Source organism: Triticum urartu, chromosome 5 (genome assembly GCF_003073215.2).
Source record: "Triticum urartu cultivar G1812 chromosome 5, Tu2.1, whole genome shotgun sequence".
Lineage (NCBI taxonomy): Eukaryota > Viridiplantae > Streptophyta > Magnoliopsida > Poales > Poaceae > Triticum > Triticum urartu.
Genome location: NC_053026.1, coordinates 322,963,292 through 322,990,481, shown reverse-complemented (window position 1 = coordinate 322,990,481; position 27,190 = coordinate 322,963,292). Strand labels below are relative to the sequence as shown.

Genomic DNA, 27,190 nt, shown 5'->3' with positions numbered 1-27,190 from the left:
TACAAAACTTGTATTGCAAATATATTCACAATAATAACAAATGATTTACAATAATAATACTAAATGAGATAGGCTAGAGTGAAAGTGCCTAAGTGTCTGTTAACGACAATATCGCACATCTTCTCGAATACTAGCTACTACTGGAATTTTGTTCTGCTATATATCCCATTTACACAAAAGTACATACACTGACCTCTTCGTGTTGGTAAGCGGGCTTTCAATTTTAACACACAGAGATATGTGTGTTTGCAATATCTATTCTATATCGTGCTACTGTTTTACTACTATGAAAATGTGTTTGTCTATCGCCTTTGGAAGTTGAGTTTTGAGATGTTGTAACCAAAGAGGACGGCAAAGAGGACAGGGAATGCTGCCAGGGCCACCGCTGCCAGTGGCAGCAGGTCACGGCGAAAACCAAAGTAGTCCCTCATGAATGCTGCGACGGATTTGGTCTCTCCAAATACATCGATCATCCTGTCGTCGTGATCTCCGAACTGCGTGGTGAAGAAGACATTGAGCGTCCATGACATTGGGGAGATGTAGTAGAGCCATATCCACCATTTTGGTATTTGCTGCCATATGTTTATGTATTTTTTGTAAGCACCATTATTTTGTAATGGTTAATACTAGTACTAGAGTTAAGATGGCTTTACTTACAGGCGCAGGCACGATGAACCCAGACATGAGGTTCTGTAGGGTGTAAAACATGGATGCAAGTATGGAAGCGATTTGGATGTTGGGGGTGAGCGACACAATCATCATTCCCAGGTAGAGGAAGTAGAACAGCGTGCACAACATGGTGTACATGAACCAAAAGAACTTTGCTGCTGTCCACTCGTACCCTATCATCGGATATGCTATCAACATGAAGATCACTACCTGCACCAGCACATAAGGTATCTCCATGGCAACCTATCCCCAAAAAAGATAAGTCAATATCTGAACATAGCAGTAATAAAATCTATCTGAAGATAGTAATCTTCATGTGATTAATAGGACCTGCGCAAAGGAGTAGGCCCAAGGAGAGTACATCCCTGCGAACCTCTCCCTGTACACGACGGAGCGTTCAACGGAGACAAAAGGCATCACTGATTGGCAGTTGTTGATGCCACTGAACAGAGTAGTTCCATACATGCACCCCAATATGGTGATGAGACCTTGCTGGTCGTTTCTACCCTCAAACAAAACAAGCAACTTCAATCATATGCTTCCATCATACATGCATCAGTTAAGAGGCATAATTAAGAGATGGCTTACGTACATGTGGTTGATGTTGCCTTTCTGCCAGAATAACACACCAAAGAAAATGCAGGCCACTGTTATGAATACCATCCGCACCAGGTTGTAAGAAGGAGTTCTCCAATATGACAAACACTGCTTCCAGAGGCAAGCTTTGAATTGCTCCCGAAACTTCTGCGGAAACTGGGTTGGGAAATGGAGGTCACTTGTACCAGGAACTGGTATGCTCAAGCGCTTCACCAGCATGTCCTTGTCCCTTTGGTCACAAAATTTACATACTGGTTAGCATGAATATTGCGCTAAAAGAAATTTAAGTACTAAATGGTATGTCTGTTAAGTATGCTATGGTAACCCATGCTTATATTCCATTCTGGTCAAAACTCATTTTTGAGATCACAAGCCTGTTTTGTTTTTCTCAGGTATTCTGATCAAAACTTTCAATCTGTTTTACAAGCAATGTTTCTTCGAAATTGACTTACTTGCACATTGATGAGTCCCTGTAGATTTGTGCAAAATCTACTCCCAGTTGAAGTTCCATAGATGTAGAAGTAACTTCTAGCATCCATGTTGATGGGTTGTACTTGTCCTTGATACTGGGAACCCCATGTATTTCCTAGAAAGAATAAAGAAAATAATTTCACTAGTTTGTATAACACAAGCAGGTGGTGAACTGAGTATAGCCTTCTGTGATTAATATTGCTTGCCCCTTCATGTATTATGTAGATTGCAAAATCATGAGGACTGGAGAATGGGTTCAGAATAGTACATAATAGAAAGAGATGCAAACAAAATATAATTAGGTCAGGTAAATGATATGTTTAAATTGACTTGCATCACATATAAATGTGTGATACAAATTATATGTGCATGTACTTAGTTATTTTGTGTAAGGACAAATTAAGATTAATAATTACCTGGAAATACTGGATGACTTCACATGAATGGTGTCCAACTGGCCCAGCATAGATCAACTCTCCACCCCTTTTCATCAGCATCAACTAGATACATATGAGAAGCTAATTAGTAAATATGGCACTTCACTTATATATGGATTTATTTTGGTTAATGAACTTATGATTAATAGTGCATCTAAATTACTTGGAACTAAGGTGTAGGCTTTATCTGAATTGCCCACATGATTACACGATTATGCATTAGAAAATACATATGTATTTTCAGAAATAGAGTTTCATTTGCTACAGAACTTTCATACTCATAAATTAAAACATATGCAGCTATCATGATCTTCTTTTACTTAATTGGCACTGCTAAAACACAACCAGGATAACTGCTGTACATAGTTTTCTCTTTCCTCCAGTTAATGTGGGAGTTTCTATCCTGTGAACGAACGTGTCAGCTTGTTTTCATCAATTTAAATAATACAACAGAGGTACCGTTTCATTCTGTAAAAATGCTCCCGCTCCCGCTCGCCTCCTCCGGCCGCGGACCGGCACGAACCGCGTCGTCGGTCGCCTTCTCTGTCGCGCCGGCGGGAGCCGAGCCGCTCCCTGGCTCGCGGCGGCCGCCCGCGCTCCCCCGCCCGCTCCCAGGGCCTGCTGGACCCTCCGCCCGCCTCCTCCAAGGTGCGCCGGTACCAGCCACCCCGCGGGGAGCCGCACCTCCCCCCGGCCGGCAATGGTGCGGGTCGCGGCCGCCCTAGGGGCAAGCGCAAGAAGAAGCGTGGCCTTGCGCGGGCTAATGGTGCTGCCCCGGCCACTGGCCCCTCTCGCGATCCGGCTGCCTCGACTACGACCGCCCTCCTACCCGACGACCTCTCCGCCGACCTCGTCAAGTGCTTCAATCGCGGCCTCTCCGGCCACTCTCAGGTTGTGTGCACGCGTCCTCAGTGCTGCTACCTCTGCTCCGACCCGGACCATCCAGCCTTCCTTTGCCCCGACCGCCCGGTGGCTGAGGAGCTGATGATGTATGAGCACGGGATTGAGGGCCTCGGTTACTTCCACATCGAGGTGCCTGACATCCCCGCCCCTTCTCCATCGCTCTTGGCCGTTGTCACCGTGAAGGATGGGTGGCCTCGCCGGAGATGATCGAGACCGATCTCAACCACCTCTACCACTGCTCCTGGGATTGGCAGGTCTCCATGCTGCCGGGAGGTCAGATCTCGGTCGTCTTCTCGGACGCGGTCAGCCACGGCTACGGCACTCGCAGCGGAGACATCACCCTAGCCCTCCACAAGCTAGTGGTGGACATCTCCGTGCCGGTGCAGGACCCCCTGGCGGTCGCAGTCCTGGACACGACATGGATCCTCATCGGCGGCCTCCCTGACATTGCACGCTCCGAGTGGGTCATTCGGAACATGTCCCGCATCCTTGGCAAGGTGGTCGTGGTGGATGAGCTCTCCCTCCGTAAGGAAGAGGAGGTCCGGGTCAAGGTCAAATCCCTTGATTCATCCAGACTCCGTGGCACGGTTCGTGTGTTCTTCAACGACCAGGGCTTCGACTTCCGCATCTCTCCCGAGCCGCCCAACCACATTGGCCGCCCCCGCATCCCCGACGATAGCTTTCTGGAGGGCGGCTCTGCTGGGGGAGGCGATGGTGGCCACCGCAGCGACCGTGACCCTCGCCACGGCCACCCCTCTGGCTCGGAGGATGATGACGACGGCTTCAAGGACAGTCCGCACGACCAGCCTCCCGCTTCGACTGCTAGGGGCGGTACCGGGGCCGGCCGTTCCCGCGCAGCGGATCCCCTGCCCCCTGATGACGACTGCTTCGACGCCTCGGACGTGAGCCTTCAGGTCTTCCCAGCATCTTCCCCGACGGTACTACCCTCGGCATCTTCGCCCTCTCCCCCGGCTCAACCGACCTGGCTGACCCGGCCCCGCCCCCCCCCCCCCCCCCCCGCCCCCCCCCCCCCCGCCGTGGCTGCCCCTCCCTAGCTGGAGACTCTGGGGGCGTCGGGCCCGGTTGCGACCCCGACTCCTCCTGTGCTCACGGTGGTGGCTTCCAGCCCGGTTGGGGGGCCGGTCTCCCCACCTCCGACGGTGGCCGTGACTCCGGCTCCGCCACCCTCCCCTGGTTCCTGCCCGGCGCTCCCTGCTCCCCCGCTGGCGACTCCGTGCGCCACCGCCATGGGGCTGGCGGTGGTGGTGACCACTCCGGTGGCCGGCCCACCGCCTCCCCCCCGGACTGCGGCCTACTCCAGGCAGGGCAGGTCGACCTCATCCCCGGTGACCTCGCGTCGCAGTGCTCGGATTGAGGCGTCCAGCCCGGCTGGCAGCCCGGCCCTACCTGTCCCCGAGCAGGCTGCCCTCCGGGCCGCTGCCCGGAACCTCGAGCCAGGTACCCCGTCCGTCCCGGCCACTTCTGCTACTTGTTCCTTTTCTGCTTTGGTGTCGGCTCCGCTTGGCCACCTCGCTAAGGTGGCGGCGGATTCGGCCATAGTGTTCAGGGGGGGGGGGGGTTCAGATCGAGGCCATCCGTGCATGGGAGATCCTTGATGGCCGCCTTGCCGAGGCCCGTGCACGCCCCCCCTCCTACCTCGGGCACCCCCTTTGGGGCTGCCCCGAGCGCCCCTCCCCTCGCGACGCCCGCCCCGGCTGTCATCCAGGGACGCACCCGCTCCCGCACCGCCGCCCTCCGCGCTCAAAGCGCCTCACGTGTCTTGGGGTCAAGCAGCCCCCCGATGGATGCGTGATGCGAGCCCTTTTCTGGAACATCCGCGGCTTCGGCCAAGATGGTCAGCGCCGCCAACTCATCGATTACATGCGCTCCGAACGAATCGACATTGTGGCCATTCAAGAACATGCGTACGGAATTCTCCCTGTCGGAGCTTGAGCATCTAAGCTCCGACTTGTTCGTGGCATTGGCTCCCTTCTAGTGGGAGTGCGGGCCACTCGGGTGGCATCCTACTAGGCTCTTAAAGGATGCCACCTTTGAGGTTGGAAGCATGGACCGAGGCGAGTTCTTCGTTAGCATGGAGGTCTTCGAGAGGGCCATCAACTTCAAATGGGAAACCATTGCTGTTTATGGGCCTGCCGACCACCGCCGCTCGGAGTCCTTCCTCACCGAGCTCCGTACAAAGGTTGCAGCCGCCCAGCTTCCGGTGATAGTGGGCGGCAATTTCAACCTCATTAGATCAGCAGAAGACAAGAGCAATAATTTAGTGAACTTCCCTCGGATGCAAATGTTCAATGATTGCATCGCAGACATGGGGTTGCGAGAGCTCGATTGAGTCGGGGCCAGGTTCACTTGGACAAACCGCCAAGTTGATCCCACTCGCTCGGTTCTGGATCGGGTCTTCGCCTCCCCTGAGTGGGACATTCGTTGTCCCCTAGCGTCGCTTGGGCGGTTACGCGGATTGGTTCCGATCACGTCCCCCTTCTCATCTCTTCGAGAATGAGCGTCCTCCTCCCCCCCCCCCCCCCCCCCCGCGCGTTTCCGCTTCGAAACCTTCTGGTTGCGTCAACCGGGCTTCTCCGCTGCGGTGGCCGCCCGATGGCGCGAGGCGCGGAATGCGCCCCATGTGCTCTGTCCGCCGTGGACTCCTGGCATTTCTGCGCCAAGCGGTCACGGCAGTTTATGAAAGGGTGGGGTTCCAACGTGGGCCGGGACATCCGTGAGAGGAAGAAAGCCCTTCTCGAGGGCATCCAGGCCCTCAACCTACGTGCTGACGCCGCGGGCCTCTCAACAGACGAATGGATGCTTAGGTATGACTTGGAAGACCAGCTCACAGTCATTTACACTGACGAGGAGGCATACTGGCGCCTACTCGGTACGCAGAATTGGGTCCTCAAGGGGGACGCCAATACTGCCTACTTCCAGGCCATCGCTAACGGCCGTAGACGCCGTAACTCCATCCCCCTCTTGTGGGATGGAGAGTCCCTCCTGCAGCGACCGGAGGACATCCGAGCTCATGTAGACGGCTTCTACAGAGACCTATTCTCTGCCCCCCCCCCCTCGGGGAGGTCTTGCCCTGGCGCTTGATATCTGGTCGGCCCACCTATGCGTCTCGCCTGAGGATAACGCGTCCCTCACAGCCCCATTCACGGAGGCGGAGGTTTGGGCGGCTATTAAGGGCATGAACCCCGCCTCGGCTCCCGGCCCAGATGGCCTCCCAGTAAAATTCTTTCAGACTTTCTAGGAGGTAATCGAGCCTGAGGTGATGGCCCTATTTGACGAGTTCTTTGTTGGGTCCATTGACCTGGCTCGGCTGAACTACGGGGTGATCACACTCACCCCCAAAGTGACTGGGGCCTCGGACATCCGACAGTTCCGGCCGATTACGGTGATTAATGTCATCTTCCGCATCCTCGCGAAGGGGTACGCCATTAGGGTGGCCCCTATTGCCGGCCGGATAACCCATCCAGACCAGTCGGCCTTCATTCAGGGCCGGTATATCCTTGATGGGGTCTTGGTGTTCCACGAAGCTCTCCATGAGGTGCACTCCAAACACCTCAAAGCAGTCTTCTTGAAATTGGACTTCCACAAGGCATACGATGCAGTTAGCTGGCCCTTCCTTCGGGAATGCCTGCTCCGTAAGGGCTTTGACGACAGGTGGATAACCCGAGTGATGCAGTTGGTATCCTCGGGAGGCACCGCGGTGAACATCAATGGGGAGATCGGCCCTTTCTTCCACACATTCTGTGGGGTTCGCCAGGGTGATCCCTTCTCCCCACTCCTGTTTAACATGGTTGTCGATGCTCTGGCGGCCATCCTAGATAAGGCCAAGGCGGCAGGTCACATTAAGGGGATAGTGCCGCATCTAGTTGGGGGAAACGGGCTTTCCCTTCTCCAATATGCGGATGACACCATCATTATGATGGAGGGGTCGGAGAGTGATATTTCGAACCTCAAGTTCCTCCTCTGCTTCCAGCAGATGTTTGGCCTTAGGATCAACTTCGCCAAGAGCGAGGTGATGGTCTTGGGCTACGCCCAAGATGAGCGGCAGAGCATTGCGGATAGGCTTAATTGCCAGCTCGGGTCCTTCCCCACGAATTATTTGGGGATCCCCATTAGCGACTCCAGGCTTACGGGTGGCTGAGCTGCGCCCCACCGTGGGGAAGCTTCAGCACCGTATTGAGCCCTGGCAGGGTCAGTGGCTTTCGAAAGCAGCTCGTACGGTGCTCATTAACTCGTCCCTCTCTAGCCTTCTTCTATTCATCATGAGCTTCTACAGCCTTCCGGAGACCCTTCACCACGAGATTGCCACTGTTCAGGGGCGTTTTTTCTGGGCCGGCGAGGGTGATAAGCAGAAGTACCACATGGTTAGGTGGTCTGAGATCTGCAAACCTCATAACCAGGGCGGACTCGGGATTATGTCCTCCAAGCGCATGAATATTGCCCTCCTGACTCGGTGGCTTTTGCGGATTGCCAACGGAGATGGTGGCCTATGGCTCCACATTATTCAGCAGAAATACCTCCGTGGCCAGCCTCTCGCCTTTTGCCAGCGATCTGGGGGCTCTTAGTTCTGGCAATCCATCATTCAGCTCCTCCCTGTCCTCCGGATCGGGACCTCGATAGCGATTGGGTCCAGCTCCGCCACGTTGTTCTGGTTCGATAGATGGGTTGGAGACACGCCTCTTGCAGCCCGCTTCCCAGACTTGTTCTCCGTCGCGGTTGCCCCTCGTATTTCGGTGGCGACCGCCCTTGCTGACCTTGGGCAACTTGCGTTCCGGCGACCATTTGGCCTGGATGAGAACGCGGACTGGCAGGAGCTGCTCGACTTGATTGCACTCCACGAGCCTGATCTCACGACAGACGTCGACCGTGCAAATTGGCGGCTTGAGCTTTTCGGTCAATTCTCCACCAAATCTCTATACCTGGCCATCGCCCCTTCTCCTGGCCATGAGGCGCTCTCCTCCATTTGGGAGATTCGCCTCCCCCTCAAAATTAGGATCTTCTTGTGGCAATGGATTCGCGGCCGCCTCCCCTCTGGCGTTGAGGTTCTGAAACGCAATGGCCCTGGAGATGGGCTTTGCCCGCTCTGCGGGACCGAAGAAGACTCAAACCATATCTTCTTCTCCTGTGTGTTCGCGCAGTTCCTATGGAGCTGTTTCAGCGAGATTGTGGGTGGAAGCTGGGACCACAACAACTTCCCCGCTCTCTTTGCCGAACTCCAGGCGATCCCACCCGTGTTACGCCACATTAGGTGGCTGACCATTGGGGTCCTTGCCTGGACGCTGTGGACTGTTAGGAATAAACTTGTGATTCAGCATATTCCTCTTCGTCGTGCTACTGACGCTTTGTTCAAATGGTCTGGTTACTTGCAGCTTTGGCGGCCGCTTAGCCGTCCCAGGGAGAGAGACGCCATCACCTCCATCATCACTCAGCTTCGCGCGATGGCTCTCCGGTTGGCTCCACCGCTTCCCCCGCCACCTTCGAAACCAGATTAGATCGCTGCCTTCGTGCTTCGCCGCCGCTGCCTTGGGACATTTCGTAGTGAGTTTGCGCTGGGCTTGTTATGCTGTGCCCACAGCTGAACTTGGATCTGTGTGTGTTGGACCCTACCTGCGGCGGCTTTGTGTCGGTGTGTGTTGTGTTCCGTTGTTACCTTGGTACTTGTTGCTTGGTGGTTGCTTTATTTATAAAGCGGGGCGAAAGCCTTTTTCGGTAATATCACTGTTACCTTCTCAAAAACTTTAGTCTGAGGCAGGCTCTGTATTGGACTTAATTTGGGGTTCTTTAAGTAGTCTGTTAGTATGGCTTGATAACTTTCAGTTCCTGCCGATAAAGTGTTAAGGGGTCTATCTGAGGTAGCAACCAATTTTGTTCCATGTCTAATAGTTAACTTATTCCATAGTTACTTCCAATTATTTCAGTATAAGGTGAACAAATGCTTCACAGTTCCATTGCACTTGGTTACTTCATGTTTGATTTAATCAAAACTGATTTTTGACATTCTTATCCAATGCATCACCTTATAATACTACATATGATAGATCTACACTGGATTAAATATACCTGGAAAATTACCATTTCTATTACTTCCTCTGTTCACTTTTATAAGACGTTTTAGACAATTCAGATAGTACCCAAAACAGTTCAAAGCTAGCTGTCCAAAACGTCTTATGAAAACGAACAGAGGGAGTAATAAAAAAAATATTTCTTGATGCCTAGAATGAGAATCCCGGAGAGGGGTATATATATAAAGTAGTTACCTCATCAAATGCCTCAAATATATCGATACTTGGTTGGTGAATGGTGCACACAACCGTTCGACCTGTGTCTGCAACATTCTTCACTGCACGCATGACAATAGCAGCTGCCCTTGCATCCAAGCCTGATGTTGGCTCGTCCATAAATATGATCGAGGGGTTAGACACGAGCTCGACTGCAATCGTGAGCCGTTTCCTTTGCTCTGTTGATAGTCCATTTACCCCTGGTATTCCGACCAAAGAATCTCTAATTTCGTCCAACTCAATTGTTTCAAGAACTTCGTTCACAAATTCCTGAGAGGGAAAGGAATACGGGTGAGCTCACATTTTTGTCTCAACTGTTCCAACCACATATGAGGCTAGAATACAAGAATGCAAACCCTGTACACTACACATTTATTCTTTTTATATAGATTCACGTATTTGTAGCTTTACTTTCGTTAGAGATATTGAATTAATGCTCTAACTAGTTACTCCAAAAGTCCAAACTGACGGAGTAAGGAAGGCAATGTATTTTCAACACTCCCTCTCGGGTCTAGGCTCCTTTAGGCCTTAGACATGGGATTGATGTAGGCCACAAATATAAATTTTAGTACTGCATTGGCAGGGTCTTGAACTCGAGACCTCTTGGCTCCAATACCATATTGTATTTTCAACAAGAGAGATAAACATAGCTCACATTTCTTGCTTTTGCATCAACTTCTGGTGGAAGGCGCAACCAGGCTGAATATGCAACCGATTCACCCAGTGTGATCTGTGGGGAATGGACATCAGTTTGTTCACAGTAGCCTGATATCCTAGCAAAAGTCTGCTGAATTTTAGGATACCCTCCTATTCTTATATCCCCTTCAATAACACCACCAGTTTTCCTTCCAGAAAGAACATCAAGGAGTGTTGTTTTTCCCGCTCCAGTAACCCCCATGAGTGCCGAGAGAACCCCTGGCTGGAATGCTCCTGTGATATTGTGGAGTAGCTGTAGTTTCTTTTCCATGTAACCATGCTCCCTCATTTCCTGCAATGAAGAAATACTTACCTATTAGTGGTCAGCCCTTGGTATGGCTCTAAGTTCTCCGGTCATGCTTTCACAGATGTTCTAACTATATTTGAATTACCGCAGGGGTGTCTACATAGTAGTTGACATCCTGGAATGATATTATAAGGGGCGTGAAAGGCAATACCATCCTCCCTGCACAAGATTTAATTATTGAGGTCAAATTAAGATTATATTCCATTGACACTATTGTGTGGTGTAGAATTCAACTAACCAGTCCTATTTGGAGACAAAGCAGTCTCTGCTTGTAACTTAGGCCTCCTATTTTCCGCATTGTTATCTTGGTCTCTTCCATCAAATGTGGTAAGCTTATTGCGAGAGATAATGGCTCGAGAAGTTCCTGGAACTGAGAGGCTCATAGGAGGTCAGAGTAGGTGGCATATCTAACCAGAGAAAACAGAATGTTCTTATGAATGGAATTATTTTTGCTCCATTTCCAATGTTTTACTTCTCCAGCATATGCTTAATCGAGTTTACAATTCATGCGACACTGTTACACTAGAAAATTATACTAGTATTTAAGTTGTTTAGCTTAATGCAATATCGGCCATGTCACACTTACCCTTTTTAATGGTCAAGCCTATGGCGAAGCCTACATTGAACAACAATGTAAACCCAAGCAATGCTCCAATTGAGATCCAGTAAAAATAGCTGGAGAAGTCTAGCCCTTGATCCATTAGGATCCTCCTTCCAAGTGCTACACCAGATATCTTGATCTATCAACATAGAAATTTTAGTGTCCTTTGATATTGCATGTTTCTTCAATTAATTCATACTTGGTATGCCAAAGTGTACCTCCAACCATCTTTGTGCCAAAAACTCATTTCCAGTTAAGCCTATTTCACCATATGACAATGGAGAAAGCCAAAATCCCCACTTTAGCCAATTAGGCATAAATGCTGTAGCAATGCGGCACTGAAAATGTTAGCGATTCTTGTTTAATAATTGAGGACAACCTACGTTTGCAAGAAATTAGGACTCGTCTCTTGTTAGCAATATGAAATGGGAGAGTTTTCTTTTTGTGGGAAGAAAATACGGGAGTGTCTTACAGCGAGGAATTATGAAACCCCCAAACAGAAGGGTCGCTAGAAATGCCATTGTACCACCGACTGAACCAGCCACCATTGTTTGACAGTATGAGGCCACACATCGAAACATTGATAAAGTTACTGTGTGGATGAGGAAGAGGACGAGGAGCTGACAGAAAAATCTAAACACAAGAATCGTGCATGTTACCACAAAGCAAGTATTGCAGCTGAAAAACCTAAGTTTTGCTGAAAGAAAGTCTAAAAGAAAAGTAAATATAGTGTTAGATAAGGGATTTTCATGTTTGACTACAGTACACCAGATCACAGCAAAACCAATATAAACAATGTTGTATTTTGGACTATTTTCACTGGCAAGAATCTTTTATTTTTCACTGGGTGATTATACTCCGCATCTGAATGACTCGAGTTGGGTGAATGGTAATAATTCCTCAATGGAAATGTTGTTGTAGTTGAATTAGTGCTCCCATCCCACGAGGTAATTAGTTTCTACAACATAATTATAACTTTACCTGGATGCTTCCGGGGTATAGCCAATCAGGTAGTAGGATATTGTTGTCCAAGCTATTGACTCAACTAAAGAGACTGGAATCTTTAGGATAAAAGATGGTATTGCATAAGCCCATGCAGGATAGAAGTAGTCATCTCTCTGTTTGTAGAAGATCGGCAGTCTGTTAATTGCCATGGCAAGCTCAGGGAATCCATTCACCATCAGCAGCAGGAGTGCATAGAAGAGTGAACCCATATAATAGTTAGCATGAATTCTGTCAACACCCATACGTGTGCGCAGAAATACTGTCCCAGTAATAACAGCAAGTAATCCAAGCTGCAGTGCACAAATACATACGTTAGCTTATGGAGGGCATGTTGAGAAAAGTGCAACATGACATAGCTGTAAATTCCATCGATTTTTATAATGAAAACTGTAACAAATACTCCCTCCATCCCAAAATAAGTGACTCAACTTTGTACTAGCTTTAGTACAAAGTACGTAGAAAGTTGAGTCACTTATTTTGAGACGGAGGGAGTAATACTGTAACCAAAAACCCTATAGCTGTGGCGCTAGTGTAGGTAATGATATAAGCACACGAGCATTTGAAGTCCTGAAGTTGCACACTGAGTAGGAGCTGAATGTAGAATAAGATGCTGACATACTGGGAAAGTTCCTTCTGTAGACTTCTATATGGTCCGAGAGTTCAATGTTCTCAGTGTGTAGAAGAAAGTACTACAAGATGGCTAGTCCATGTACCCTGTGTTAAGCGCATAGTCCCTAATGGCCTAATCCTACAATATTTCGCATTTGAACACAACTAGAGCTACATACGACATCAATCTTTACCTTTATTGTCTACTCCTTCCATTCCAAATTATTTGAAGTTCGAGGTTTGTCCTAAGTCAAACTTCTTTATGGAATGAAAATAAATTTTATGATGAATCTACTGAAACTAATTTGGTGTTGTCGATGTTGGTATATTTTCATATAGGCTTGGTCGAACTTAAAGAAGTTTGAATTAGGATAAACCTAAAACTTCAAGTTATTTGGAACCGAGGAGGTACTATATATATTAATGCTGCAGTTCACTTGAGAGTTGAAAGTGTAACACAGATCTCAACTTTTAGTGCGAAAGCTTTATTGCGACCTGCAGACCTCCTTAGTAACACAAGAAGTTTATTACATCACATTGCTACTAGGTTTTGCTAATATTTCAATCGGTAACTAATACTGAGCATAATGCATGTAATTTGAGGATTCTGCATTTACAGACTAGAACGCAATTTACACTGTAAAACTAGGCACAAAATTTCCATGCATCAATCACATTTTTTTTTCCAAAAGATAGCCTCAACTTGCTTACCTGAATGGATTTTGATATGTAGATGAAGGCATTCCTTTTCATAAGAAGGAGCTCCCGTGCAAAACATGCCTTGAGTAGATCCCACTTGGATAATGAGTAGATACTGAAGGACAGGGCATTCTTATGTCCTTTAGATTCTTCATACGGCTTCGAAAGCTCCTCAGCAAGATTCTGACCACTTTGAGATGCTTTGAACTTATCACAGAATTGATCAACTGTAACAAAATTATATCCTTCTTCGTTGCGGCTCCAGTATTGTTTCTGATCTTTTTTTGACAGGACCTATGTAATATATAAGTTGTTAAGAGTGGACTACCTTATGATTGTAAGAAAGAGTACAAATAAGTTGTTTACTTTCATTGAATTCACATCAAAACTATAGGTATAAATCTTACACTTTGTTAGATGTCAAGGTGAAACATGCTTACCTGACCTCCTAGATGCTATTGACGCTTATTTTGACATGAGTAATTCAGACTATGTAAATCAGTATTTTCCTAAATACCTCTTGAAGGAAGTCAGCGCTCCCTTTTCTTTCGGGGCATTTAAATCCACATGATTCAAAGAAACTCATAATGTAGCCCTTATGGCCATGGTAAACGATTTGTCCTTCAGCCATCAAGATAATATCATCAAAAAGTTCATAAGTCTCTGGTGCTGGTTGAAGGAGTGAGACCAGTATGGTAGACTCTGATATATGAGCTAGCTGTTGGAGACAAGAAACAATTTGGAAGGTAGTAGAACTGTCCAGCCCAGTTGATATTTCATCCATGAAAAGCGCTTTTGATGGTCCTACTATCATCTCTCCTGCTTGTAAGACATTTTTACAAGTGGAAAAAATTAAGCATCCAGTATCGAATCATTTATGCTATTATTTATCCTATATAGACCAAAATTGAGGTTGGGATTACATAAACTGAATATAACACATTACTAGCTACATTCTAAAAAGTAGAGAAAAATCATGCTAAGTTGATTCGTTCAGGCTTGTGCGCTTTCATCACAACAGAAATTTATTGTTTACCATAACCCTGTTGTTACCTTTGCTGTGGCGAGAGCTTCATATTACTTCATGGTAATAATAAAGTACAAAAAGCATCAACAAAATAAATTAGCCAGCAGAAAAGGTGCATATCTCCCGGTATGCAGTTAAGGAATTTTAGTCAATGAATTGCACAGTTAACTATTTATTTATCTTGCAAAAATATCATTTACAAGATTATAGTCGAGATAATAAAACCATCGTGAAAATTGTTAGGAATGAGCAACTTAGCTTTACCGAGGGCCAAAGGCCATTACATATACATGTGTGTCAAAGTGCAGAAAACCCCTTATACAATGGGGATACACCGAAAAGGGACTATACACATCTAACACCCCCCTCAAACTCATGGTGGATCAACAACATTGAGTTTGGAGAGGAAAAAGGTATGCTGCGCTCGAGTCTGTGCCTTCGTGAAGAAGTCAGCCAACTGTAACTCAGCGGGCACATAGTGAAGAGCGAGAGTCTGATCTTGCACAACAGCACGCACAAAATGGGCATCCACACCGATGTGCTTGGTGAGCTCATGCTTCACCGGGTCACGCTCAATACTTATAGCACCAGTACTGTCTGACAATAAGGGAGTCGAGGTAGTAGCATACACACCAAAATCCTCAGGTAACCACCGTAACCAGATCACCTCAGCCGTCAACATAGCCATGGCCCGCAACTCAGCCTCTGTACTCGAGCGAGAAACTGCAGTCTGTTTCTTTGTCTTCCAGGCAATAAGAGAGCCACCAAGAAAGACACAGTAAGCAGATAGCGAGCGTCGATCAGAGGGATCACTAGCCCAGGTAGCATCAGAGTAGGCCTGGAGCTCAAGAGAACTGGAGCGGGGAAAGAAAAGGCGCTGAGAGATTGTGCCACGAAGATATCGTAGAACACGGAGGAGGTGACTATAGTGGACAGAGGTGGGGGCTGAAACAAACTGACTCAGGATGTGGATAGGATAGGAGATGTCAGGACGCGTAACAGCAAGATAGACAAGACTGCCAACGAGGTGACGATAGCGAGTGGGATTAGGAAGAGGGTCACCATCAGAGGCACGAAGCTGAACGTTGAGCTCCATAGGAGTCACAACGGTGCGCTCATCACCGAGAGCAGCGCGAGCAAGAAGATCCTGAATTTTTTTTTCTTGGGAGATGTAGAAGCCATCAGAGGTCGAGGAGATCTCAATCCCAAGAAAATAGCTAAGTGGACCAAGATCAGTCATGAGAAACTGGTCGCGAAGGCGAGCCTTAACAAAGGCAATGTACTCAGAGTCGTCACCAGTGATGATCATGTCATCAACATAGAGAAGGAGAAGAGTTCAACCACGAGGAGACGTGTGAACAAACAACGCGAGATCATGATCACTGGGCAAGAAACCAGTGGCAGTCACCACAGAAGCGAAGCGCTCAAACCAGGCACGAGGGGCCTGTTTAAGACCATAGAGGGAGCGCCGAAGTCTACAGACCATACCATCAGGGGCATAGTACCCCGGTGGTGGCTGCATATAAACCTCCTCACGCAACTCGCCATTGAGAAAGGCGTTCTGGACATCAAGTTGAGAGATAGGCCAATGACGAACAGAAGCCACAACAAGGAGAGTGCGGACAGTGGTCATGTGGGCCACAGGAGCGAAAGTCTCATCATAATCGCGTCCCTACTCCTGCTGAAAACCACGGGCCACAAGACGAGCTTTGTAGCACTCAAGAGAACCATCAGAGCGAGTCTTAATCTTGTAGACCCACTTGCAGGTGATGGGACGAACACCGGAAGGGAGAGGAACCAAATCCCATGTGCCTGAGCGCTCAAGGGCAGCAAGCTCTTCGGTCATCGCAAGTTGCCATTCAGGCTGAGTCATGGTAGTCCGATAGGAAGTGGGCTCAGCAAGAACAGAGAGACCGTACCGATCAGGAGAGTAGCGATCAGGCGGGGGGCGAGGCCGAGCACGGAGGTTATGAAGCGGGGGAGGCGTGAAAGAAGGAGCACCAGAGGTGGAAGGCGCGTCAGGAGAAGCATCCTCAGAACGAGGGCGACATGTATAGTGGAGAGGAAACGGTGAGAGAGGGCGACGGACGGGAGATGATGGTGGAGATGTGGAGGAGGAGGATGGGGAAGATGGTGTTGGTGGGGAATAAGAAGGCATGAGAGGTGCAGAAGGAGGAAGTGAAACATGAGGCACATAGCGGGTGTATCTGGGAGAAGAAGAAAGGAAATATCGTCCACAAAGAAGCTTGAGGAAGAAGGACGGGGGTAGTAAGAGCGAGACTCATCAAAAGTCACATCACGCGAGATGCGCAAACGACGACCAACAGGATCCCAACAGCGATAGCCCTTGTGCTCATCGCTGTAGCCAAGGAAGACACACTCAACCGACTGAGCAGTCAGTTTGGTGTGGTCTCGTGGGGCAAGAAGGACATAGCACACACATCCAAACATACGAAGGGCTGAGTAGTCCGGAGAACGTCCAGTGAGACACTCCATAGGAATACCACCCTGCAAAGCAGTCGATGGTTGAATGTTGATGAGATAGGTGGATGCAGAAACAACCTCAGCTCAAAAGTGAGGCGGAAGGGAAGCGGCAATCATCAGCGCACGAGCCGTCTCAAGTAGATGATGATGCTTACGTTTCGCAACGCCATTCTGAGCATGAGCACCAAGACACGAGAACTGGGCAAGAGTACCCTGTTCCGCAAGAAAGCCACGCAACAGCTGGGAGATAAACTCACCAGCGGAGTCAGCACGAAAGGTACGAATGGGCGTGGAAAACTGGGTGTGAACCATGGCAGCAAAACGTTTGTATATAGAGAGAACCTCGCTACGAGATTTCATGAAGTAGAGCCAAGTGTAGCGAGAGAAATCATCAATAAACAAGATATAGTAGCGATGACCACCTTTCGAATCAAAGGGAGCAGGACCCCAAACATCAAAATGAACTAAGTCAAAAGGACGCTGAGATACCGACTCACTGGTAGGGTAAGGCAACTGGGTCTGTTTGCGAAGTCTGCAACCATTACAATGCAAAGAAACATCTCCAGATACAGACCCTAAGAGGCCCTGACGAACTAAAGAAGACAAGCGAGAGCCACAGAGGTGACCAAGGCGATGATGCCACTGTTGGAAGGACGCAGAAGAAGAGGCAGCAAGAGCATGGGAACTGGCAGGAGTGGTGGCAGCGGAAGGAGCACGAAGCCAGTCAACCTCCCAAAGGCCCTCTGACTCACGGCGCCGGGGGCCAGCACCAACCAAAGCCTTGGTGCGACGATCCTGAATGAAGCAAGAGTCGGTATCAAGAATGACACGACAACCAGAATCAGTAAGTTGGGCAGAGGAAAACAGATTCATGGTAAGGCGAGGAACATGTGAAACACTAGGAACAGAAAAAGATGAAGTGGAAAGAAGACCACGACTAGCAACAGGAAGAGGTGTGCCATCGGCGGTCAGAATATTAACAGGCGAATCAAGAGGTCGGAGAGAAGACAAGACAGAAGAGTCAGAAGACATATGGAAGGAGGCTCCAGAATCCAAAACCCACGAAGATGTACCTGACTGTGTAGACGGCTGCGGTGGTGGAGAAGTGGATGCAGTCACAGCAGCAGCTGAACCAGTCGACGAAGAGCCTGAGGAAGCCAAGAGGCGTTTGAGCCTCACAATGTCCTGGTCAGTGAGTGACGGAGTCAAGGAAGATCCGGGAGTCCCACTGGAAGAGGAGCGCCGCTGGTCTCGCTTCTTCTCACGGCAATCAGACTCTGGGTGACCTGGCCGAGAGCAGTAGCCACAGAAGGTGTCATGGCGCGACCGGCCCCTCTCAGTATAGGCAGGGCGACCCACCCCCTGAAGGTGTGGGGAGGAGCGGTGGAGCGGTGAGCCGAGCAGACGACACAGGGGCCCGAGCAGCCAACACAGACGGGACCACCAGCAAACCAGCAGAGCGAAGGCGGGTCTCCTCAGCACGAAGTTCGGAAGCACCTCCGAGATTGGAACACGACCACGAGCAAGCAAGTGAGCACGTCTGGGCTCAAACTCAGAGCGGAGACGAGATAAGAACTCATGGATCCGCTGAAACTCCAGATCAGACCGAGTAGTCTGACAGCAATGACAGGTGCCACACACAACTGTCCGAAGAGAGTCAAGCTAACGCCAGATGGCAGAGCACTGTGAATAGAACTCATCAACAGATGAGTCACCTTGCTGGAGTGCGTGCTCCTAACGCACCACTGATAGATAGAGAGCATCACCAGAGGGTTGATAGCGCTGACAAAGATAAGATCACATCGCTGCAACTGTGCCAAGTCCCATGAACTCCGAAGCAAACTGAGGGAGGACACTCGCAGTGAGAACAGCAGCAGCTCGAGCATCATCATTGCACCACTGAGTGTAAGCTGACAGATCATCCCGGTACACAAAGAGAGCATCGGAATAAGCGGATACCTGCTGATCATAAGCATCAACCGCAGCATCATCCAGAGCCTTGGCAGCATCCCGATCAGCCTGAGAAGCATCAGCAGCAAGGACCGGCGGCACTGGTGGGATTGGGGCCACTGGTGCAACCGGGCATGGCGGACAGGGTACCTCGCCAGGAAGAACACCCCACAGAAGAAGGCCACGCATATGAATGCGCATGAAGCCCACAAACTCAGCATAGTTGGTGCCATCGAAGATCACCAAGCACCGAGGGACAGCGACATAGCCCGAAGACGACATGGAAAGTCTCCTTTTTTTTGGTCAACGCATCCTCAGCTCGATATGGATCGAGGAACCGCTCGAACCAGAGAGCGAACGAGATCGAGAGAATCCCTCCCGCAGCCAGGGAGGCAGGGCGCGGAGGGAGTCGGAGGAGAGCCGGGGCCGGGCCGCACCAAGGAGGACGGGGCCGCGACCGGACCGGGCGGCGGCTGAACGGGCACCGGGCAGGGGCGGCAGCGGACCGGACGGCGGCGGCGGCCAGACAAGGCGACAGCGGCGGCGGCCGGACAAAGCTGGGGACGCGGCGGCCGAACGGGGCTGGGATGAGGCAGCCCGGGAACGAGGCAGTCACGGGCAGTAGTCGGACCAGCTCAAGCGCAGTTGGAAAGGAAGCGGGCAGCAGGACGGCCGGAGGCTAGGGGCGGAGGCTAGCAGCGGCGGCGACAAGGGTGGAGCACGCACGGAGTTGCATCGTGCGGAAGAGGAAGAGTAACCTAAACATCTGATACCATGTTAGGAATGAGCAACTTAGCTTTACTGAGGGCCAAAGGCCATTACATATACATGTGTGTCAAAGTGCAGAAAACCCTTTATACAATGGGGATATACCGAAAAGGGACTATACACATCTAACAAAAATGTCATATGTATCGTAGATTCACCTGTGGTTAGTCTTTTCTTCTCACCGCCTGAAATACCTCTTCTCATGGCATCTCCTACTAGTACATCAGCGCATATGTCGAGTCCCATTATCTGCGAGGCAAGAAAAGATTATGCACATGAAAAACATCGGGCACTGGAACCAGTGAATTATTCTTTGAACATTGTTTACCTTCATAATGTAGTCTGTTTGCATGCTTCTTTCTAAACCTTCCACGGATATTGCCTATAAAAAAAGTGCATAGCAATTATAAATGTTGTAGCTAAACTGAACTGGTCTGTACACACATGATATGCTTTGTTTTTATCTTAAGAATCATTAGGAAAGAATCTCACTGAAAAATTATGATGGCACTTGGCAGAAAGATGTTGTATCAGGTTTGATTCTATATTATCAAGAGAAAGGGGTTCCAGTGGGCGCACTCAGATATGTTACAACATTATAGCAAAATAGGTCAGTATTTACCTTCATGTACGTATCTATGTTGGGGTCAGGGGTGATCCCAGCCTCCTTCTCCCTTCTAATGACTTCCTTCATAATTTCTATTGTGTACAAGAAATTGAGAGCACTTGGTTTAGTAGATAGAATTGGTAATTTACTTCAATTAGTTAGTTGCCTGCTGTCCCTAAAAAACATTTAATTCACCAGGTCCCAGAAAAAGGAAAATACCTGCTCTGCTGCCAACGCCCTGGAATCTTGCAGAGAAGTCGAGCGTCTCCCTGACAGTCATCTCAGGGACATGAAGATCATACTGACCAATGTAAGCTGCTGTCTTCTCTGGAACAAAATCTTGCAGCTTGACACCATTATAGTCAATTTCTCCTGTTACCTACGCACCCACACATGCATACTATTATGTAAGTAAAGGAAGTACTGAAACACACAGCACACAGTATTTTCTCTGTTTCTGCCTGAACTTTCAAACCTACATAGAGCTCATAAGTGTCAGCTAAGCTGCGGAGTATATTTTTTGATAAAGAACTTCGGAGTATATAGCCATATACCTTGAGATTTTTCTTGAGTTTTCCAGCAAGTGCTAGCAAAAGGGTGGTTTTGCCACAGCCTGGGGGTCCAAGGAGAAGGGTCATCCTGCATGTGCACACATATTCAGATTGGTGTTGCATTTGCGTACTGATGATGAGGAAGGAAGGGAGCTCACCTGGAAGGTTTGAGGATGCCGGTGACATCTTTTAGAATGTGGATCCTTTCTTGGTTACGGTTGAAGCCGAGCATGGTGGTGAGCAGCTGCAGATGGCAACCGTGGCACTTGAGCGAACAGGTGGCGAGACGGAGAGCAGAGCCGCGAGATGAACGAATGAATCACGTACCGAGAACGTGGAGACGGCGGAGTTGAGGAGCGTGGGGAGCGGCCTGCCATCGACGACCTGGCACTCGGCCTGGACGCGCAGGTTCCGCCACCGCACCTCCACCGTGGGCTGCCGTACGCCGACCCTGTCCATCCTGCGGCGCTGGTGCCGGAGCAGGCGGAGGTTGTCCTTGTGGATGTCGGCGATGAGGGTGTGCACCAGCTCCCGCCGGTCCGCCGCCCCCAGCCGGCGCACGTCCACCGGCTCCGGCGGACGAGCGCCGTCGGCATTGAGAGGGAGCGAGGTGTGGAGCCTGTCCCAGGTGGGCAGCCGCTCGATGGCCGCCCACTTGAGCTCGGCCTCCTCGTCGTGGTGCTGCTCTCGCAGGGACAAGGAGGAGGTGGAGGCGAGCGCCTCCCTCAACGATGACGACGACGGCAGCTGCAGCCTGCCGCTCGCAGCCGACGCCTTCTTCTCCGGATCATCCACTGCTATACCATCTTGTCCTTGTTCCTCCTCACCCATCTCCACCTTGCTCATCACCTCGATCTAGCTCAGCTAGCCAGCTTCCTCGCCACCACCCTCTTCTCCTTCGCTGATGAACCAGCCAGCCAACCGGACCATATATTCTCTCTCTTTTTCAATAAAAAAAAAACTCGCTTGACCTATGGTGCCGTTGACTCTACTGAAGTCGAAATTTCTCCAAGTTATAAATCATGAATGTAGTATGAATCTCTGCAGCTCTGCTTTGTCCACGAGGACAAGGCGGGCACATGACTGACTGAAGACAATAAAAATATGAGTCGACGATTGGCTCAGCGCAAAGGTAAGCCGAGGCTCCCGCGATTAGATTAGTCAATGATGAGTACGTATCTCTTATCTATACACTTCTTCATCCATGGATCGCCTCCTAGTGCACCGATTTCGTTGTCTTGTCCTAACTTCCCGGCGACATGCATGCACCGCATGTTGGCCGACCGGCCTATACATGGCATCCGACCCCCACGGCTTTCCGTGTCTCAAAAGAGGAAAAGGGAACTCCATCACATCCTAGTATGCTCGCACTACATATAAAAAAAGTTAAATTAAAAGCATAATGAGCTAGCGTCAGCTCGGCCCCGCTGTTGGCGACGTGATGCACAGAGAAGTGAGATTCACAAGTGCACACGCCAAGAGGACAACCACGATGACATCAGTATTAGATCAAAAGCTGATTTTAGAAGATAAAACGTTTTGCAGCTCATATGTTTTCTTTGTAAATCCAGGTTCAGTCCATACCATGCCGACCAAATCAGCCATCCAAGGGGCTACCCTACTCCGGCCTTGAAGTGAAAATCGTAGAAAACCACCACATTTGAAGTTCAATTTTAGAATTGCCATCACATTTCTTACTCGTGGGCTACAAATCCCCATTCACGTCCTACCACGCCGACGACCATCGTAGGCATGTGCACGGTCTCCAAGACAACTCTTATAGTAATCGCTACTCCAAGCAAACTCATTTTGAAACGAGTGGACAACGTGTAAATATGACGATGACAGAGCTCGTTAGCTAAGCAATGACGCATGTAGGCACATGAGCTTTGTAATGTCAACAGCTCAGCAGGAGGCGTTTACTTCATCACAATCAACACTTCTATTCATATATACGCCCATCCTTGCCAAAGGACTTCGCAAGCAGCATCATGCACAGGGAAATAAGTTTACTTCGGTGATACAACAATACAGGTTTTTTTTTCTTTTGCCGGGAGCAATACAGATATGAAACGTGCAAGTAAAATAAACTAGAGATTGTGGCAGAGGCTGCTACTGATCAACTTAACATTTAACAAGAGACTGATGTCACATATGTACACTGGGATTGGGTGCACTACGCTGAATTGCAGTCAGGCAGATGTCACCCAAATGTCTTCTCGCTGCTGTAACACATGTAGAGGAAGCCATCCTGCTTATCTTTGTACGAATCATACACGCTACCCATCAGGTTAGCTGAAAAAATTGTTAACAAATTAGTATTAACTTACAAACAGATGGATTTATGTGCAACACCAGCATGAATTAAATCTCACCGGTCTGGGGCAAGGTGTTGCGCACAAACACGAAAAGCGCCGTCCCTGGAGACAGATGTAACCTGGAGCGCAGGATGAAAATGAACTGCCCAACTGGCATGTCACACGGAACCAGGTACCTGCAATCACAAACAAGCAATTATCAATCTGGTACATAGAATTTTAACATATCATGCATATATCTGGTCTCTGAGATACACTTACTTCCTCTTCTCCATTTCTGGAAGTTTACTCCTCGAAAACCTTTCAACAATCACCTGCAAATGCAAACATGAGCATAATGTTGGAGCAGCATATATGCAAACAGAGATACATTTGATTAAGAGAAACAACGGAGAGGGAAATGCATGTTTTTTTGTCAGAGTCTAGAAGTTGCTCAAATCCCGTCAGTTTGAGTAAATCTCTGGAGAGTAGAATGACTCGTGGGTTGGGTGAGAAATAGCAACTTTGTTTTACTTCTCCATATTCATCATCTCAAAGTCTATTTAGTATGTCGCCAAGCATGAAAAAAATCATGACAACCAACAAAGATGTCTTGGCATCAAATTCCATACGCATATAGTCTCTTCTGACAGCAAGAACACACATATAAAAGCAGCACAAACTAGGTTTTTTTTACTGATCGATATTTTTCCTATTGGAGGGTTAACGGTAGGTCTGGTTACCGACGGTAACAGGGAATCTAGATATTTTACCAGAAAAAATTCAAATGAACTTTGAATTCATTTTTTTAAGGACAGAACAAGTACATTTCTACCATATATTGCAGGAGAAGTAGAGGACGATTCAATGGTCAGCTGGAATCGTCCCTATCGCCTAGGTCATGGGTTCAAATCCTCCCAGTGGCAGCTCATTATTCTTTTTTACCTCAACATATTTGATGTAGTTTTGAACGTCTAAATTCAAATTTAACCAAATATTTTTGACCGGTAACAATGTTTCTTGTGGAGGGGGAGGGCAGTTCCGGCTACCAGAAATTCCGTCCGACAAAAGAAACCCTCGCACAAGCACACTGCAGTTTCTAAGTTTATGGGGCTGTATATGTGTTCAGCTATCACTACTGAAGTGCATAAAATGGAACAGTAGCACAGTGGTATCTTTAATGAAGTGCATAAAATGGAACAGTAGCACTGCACTTCTCCCAACTACAAAGTCTGGCGACAACCGACAACAAATAAAGCAGGGGTGGAGCAAGCACATGGCAACCATGGGTGATTACTGCCCAGGCTCACTGGTGTGCTGCATCGAGCGGTGATGGCTTTATCTAGCCAGACATGGCCCCATGCATGCAGTCCGCTTTGCTCAGGCAAAAGATAGTCATTTCATGGGTTTCTTCAGGGACAGGGCGCATTCCATGTTGGCAACAGACAAGGCCACAGTCCGACAGAAACGAGTTCTCCTGTCCTTGGGTCCCTACCACGCTCGCCAGTTGCTCGTTTCGTTGCTCACTTTGCTAGCTGCAATTCCCATCAATTTTGAGGTGTGGTGACTAGTGATATGAGATTTGACTTCGTAGCTCGGGTGTTGCTCTTTGCATGGCGATTTCTGAATTGTGGAATTAGGCATTTGGCCTTTGGGATGATTTAGTTGAGCTCAATTAACTTGTTTAATACAAGAATTACAATCACAATCACTACAACTTAGAAATGCAAAGGCACATGTAGGATCACCCCAGACTCTGCATCAATCGATGCACACCACCTTAATATGTGTTCCACACGATGCCGAAGGCACCAATGCCGAACAAATCAGCTTACGATGGGAAAACAAGCTGAAAGACAAATTGTTAAAATGTGGCCAGCTTTGGCAGAACCAACCTTATTAATGAAGAAATCAAATGGCAAAACACCTACGATGCTACCAACGAAGCAGGGTCCTATTACTTTTATTATCACATATGAACATTTACATATGTGTCATGGATATGCATTCTTTAACCTCATAAATCTCTACTATTAAAGGAGAGTTGGTGGTCATACGTCCGTTGGTGAAGCATCCCCTCTCCCATGTTCTTCATTAACTGAATTAAATCAAATCAAGTCTTTTGCAGGGCCCGTGTTGGTCGGTGTAAGGTAGTTGCACTAACTCAACCAAATAAAATCAATCCAGCTATATGCCAGACATAGGCAATCAAATCAAGTCAAATCTTTTGGAGCACCCCCGTTGGTGGGTGTGAGATAATTGCATAACTCAATTAAATCAAATCGTTCCATGTATATGTCGGACACGGCCAACCAAATCAAATCTTTCGCATTAACTCAATCAAATCAAATCCTGCATTAGAATATGGTGGGTGTAAGGTATATGTCGGACACGATTGGTGTTGAACCACTAGAATATGTATGTCACCGTTGCAACGCACATGCAATTAGCTAGTACTATCATGGATGTGCAGTTCTCAAATTTGGTGCTTCACTATATCATCTATACCAATATAAAAAGACCCAAAGGGGCAGATCCAATTGATCTCGGCCATCGAACTAAGTTAATCCAACGACCTAGACTGCTCCAATGGCGTTGCACTAATCACAGATTAACACACAAATAATAGCATACCTAATATTCGCATGCAATTATTATATTCCTAAATATTAACGTGTGTTGCATGTGCGCATTTACTAGTACTAGCTAATTGCCCGTGAGTTGCAACGGGGCCATAAATATTCTAATGGTTCAACACAAATCATGTCCGACACATACCTTACATCCACCATATTCTAGATTTTGTTAAGATTTAATTCGATTTGAGTATGTGTACGGGGAGGCAAGATTTTTTTTGATTTAGTTGAGATTTTGGTAATAATTGATACAGATATGGATAAGAGAAGGCAAAGAAAGTTCTAATTTAGTTGAGGTTTTGATAAGATTTGATTTGATTGAGTTAATGCAGGACATGCTTTTGGCAAGATTTGATTGAGTTAATGCAGGACATGGTTTTTAGTAGGACAGGAAAAGGAAAGTACTGTTTTGATTTAGAATATTCCAAACCAAGGAGGGGGGGCATGGACAGAAAAACTCCAACGTAGGAGAAAGGAGGTGAGGAGAATGGGACCTGGCTTGCCTGCTCCCTCCCCATGCTCCCATCCCTGCTCCCACTTCATCCTACGTCTGTCTTTTTTCCTTTTTCCTTTCCAATCTAATCATCTCCTCCCTCTGATTTTAAGGGGGTGGGGCCGGCCTTTATTTTGTTCCAATCAAATCAAGCCACGTACGCGGGAGCACGGATGGGCGCACGCGCGGGGAGCAGGCAAGTCTCGTCCAGGAGAATGCACCAACTCCCCTTTAATAGTAGGCATGTATCCAAATATCTGGGTCTTTTTTATTTTATTTTATTTTTTCCAAACACCCTGGTTATGGATTTCAAGGTAAGCACTTAACCTTGTGGTTTACAGAGGCTCCAACAAACTTCCTGACCCCCCATTGAAATTTAGCACAGCTGAAAAACTTGACAAGTACAGTAAAAGCTAATTTGGTAGAATTATTTCAATTTTCCCCTCACCTGTCAAGCTTATATCTTGAGCCGGACCACAGGACCACACTATGTACAGGAGGAAGCAAATTACAGTTCAGTTCAATTCAATTCAATCAATCAAAGAGGTCGTTCGCGAATCTAGTATGCCCGGGACTCCGGAACCCTATTCCTAATTAGTACTGTAGCAGCTAGGAGTAGTATATTAAGTTTTGGGGCAGCGAGTAGAGAGAGAGAGGTACATACGGGGATCCTGCCGGGGTACTTGGCGATCATGGAGGCCGACTCATTCGCCCTCTCCTCTGCATCCATCCATCAGCAAATTCAGCGCCCGAACGAGACGCAGACTGATAATAATTCAGAAAGAAAAGGAGGAGGTAGCATGCCTACCCAGGGTGAATTCCTTCTTGAAGGACTTCATCCTCCTCCTCGCTGGTTCTCGAGGAGCCGATTGCTGGTCTTGCTGCTGCTGTTTCCTACGTATTTGATTGAATCGCGGATAGATTGTTGTCAATGGCGAAGCTGGAGAAGTTATCCCTTCCCTACCCCTCGGAAAGAGGAAGAAGAAGATGACACGATACATACGGTAGAAGCCCAGCCCAGCCCGTCTCGAGCCGGCGGTAGTAGATCGGCCCGGCCCAATGCAGACCGGGCTTCTTCTTCTTCTCT

At 48.3% G+C, this 27,190-nt stretch overlaps 2 protein-coding genes and 1 long non-coding RNA gene across 5 annotated transcripts; 1 reads left to right on the top strand and 2 right to left on the bottom strand.

Annotated features, from left to right (window-relative positions):
• On the bottom strand, positions 1-21,841 carry LOC125508821 (ABC transporter G family member 41-like). The gene is made up of 23 exons (XM_048673615.1): positions 21,005-21,841; positions 20,836-20,921; positions 20,681-20,765; positions 20,346-20,505; positions 20,142-20,218; positions 19,848-19,901; positions 19,678-19,768; positions 13,808-14,109; positions 13,303-13,584; positions 11,959-12,272; positions 11,450-11,610; positions 11,196-11,299; positions 10,963-11,116; positions 10,615-10,746; positions 10,462-10,535; positions 10,029-10,361; positions 9,353-9,643; positions 2,154-2,237; positions 1,719-1,852; positions 1,262-1,495; positions 1,000-1,171; positions 658-912; positions 1-572 (listed from the first exon to the last, which is right to left on the bottom strand). Exons 1-23 carry the CDS (start codon positions 21,521-21,523, stop codon positions 303-305), a joined length of 4,368 nt encoding a protein of 1,455 aa, XP_048529572.1. The 5' UTR covers positions 21,524-21,841; the 3' UTR covers positions 1-302.
• Positions 373-9,043, top strand: LOC125508826. 3 transcript variants are annotated; one of them, XR_007283781.1, is made up of 5 exons: positions 373-565; positions 660-896; positions 997-1,227; positions 1,313-1,460; positions 8,465-9,043. It is a non-coding gene; the product is annotated as an uncharacterized LOC125508826 (long non-coding RNA). The 3 variants fall into 3 exon arrangements; XR_007283779.1 differs by having other exon boundaries at positions 976-1,227; XR_007283780.1 differs by having other exon boundaries at positions 972-1,227.
• Positions 21,842-22,601: 760 nt separating the features above from the next.
• LOC125508824 (autophagy-related protein 8D-like) lies at positions 22,602-27,188 on the bottom strand. The gene is made up of 5 exons (XM_048673618.1): positions 26,912-27,188; positions 26,768-26,823; positions 23,257-23,309; positions 23,053-23,171; positions 22,602-22,972 (listed from the first exon to the last, which is right to left on the bottom strand). The coding sequence occupies exons 1-5, from the start codon at positions 27,102-27,104 to the stop codon at positions 22,881-22,883; spliced, it is 513 nt and encodes a 170-aa protein (XP_048529575.1). The 5' UTR covers positions 27,105-27,188; the 3' UTR covers positions 22,602-22,880.
• Between the last annotated feature and the right edge of the window lie 2 nt (positions 27,189-27,190).

Excerpts from the sequence above, each read along its gene's own strand:
- LOC125508821 (XM_048673615.1), bottom strand. The coding sequence starts at position 21,523 with ATGAGCAAGGTGGAGATGGGTGAGGAGGAACAAGGACAAGATGGTATA. Across the intron at positions 20,922-21,004 it reads CCGCCGTCTCCACGTTCTCG|CTGCTCACCACCATGCTCGG; the intron begins GTACGTGATTCA and ends TGCCATCTGCAG. Across the intron at positions 10,362-10,461 it reads ACTATGTAGACACCCCTGCG|GAAATGAGGGAGCATGGTTA; the intron begins GTAATTCAAATA and ends TCTTCATTGCAG.
- LOC125508824 (XM_048673618.1), bottom strand. The coding sequence starts at position 27,104 with ATGTATCGTGTCATCTTCTTCTTCCTCTTTCCGAGGGGTAGGGAAGGG. Across the intron at positions 23,310-26,767 it reads AGTACCCCGGCAGGATCCCC|GTGATTGTTGAAAGGTTTTC; the intron begins GTATGTACCTCT and ends TTGCATTTGCAG. Across the intron at positions 23,172-23,256 it reads CCAGAAATGGAGAAGAGGAA|GTACCTGGTTCCGTGTGACA; the intron begins GTAAGTGTATCT and ends TTGTGATTGCAG.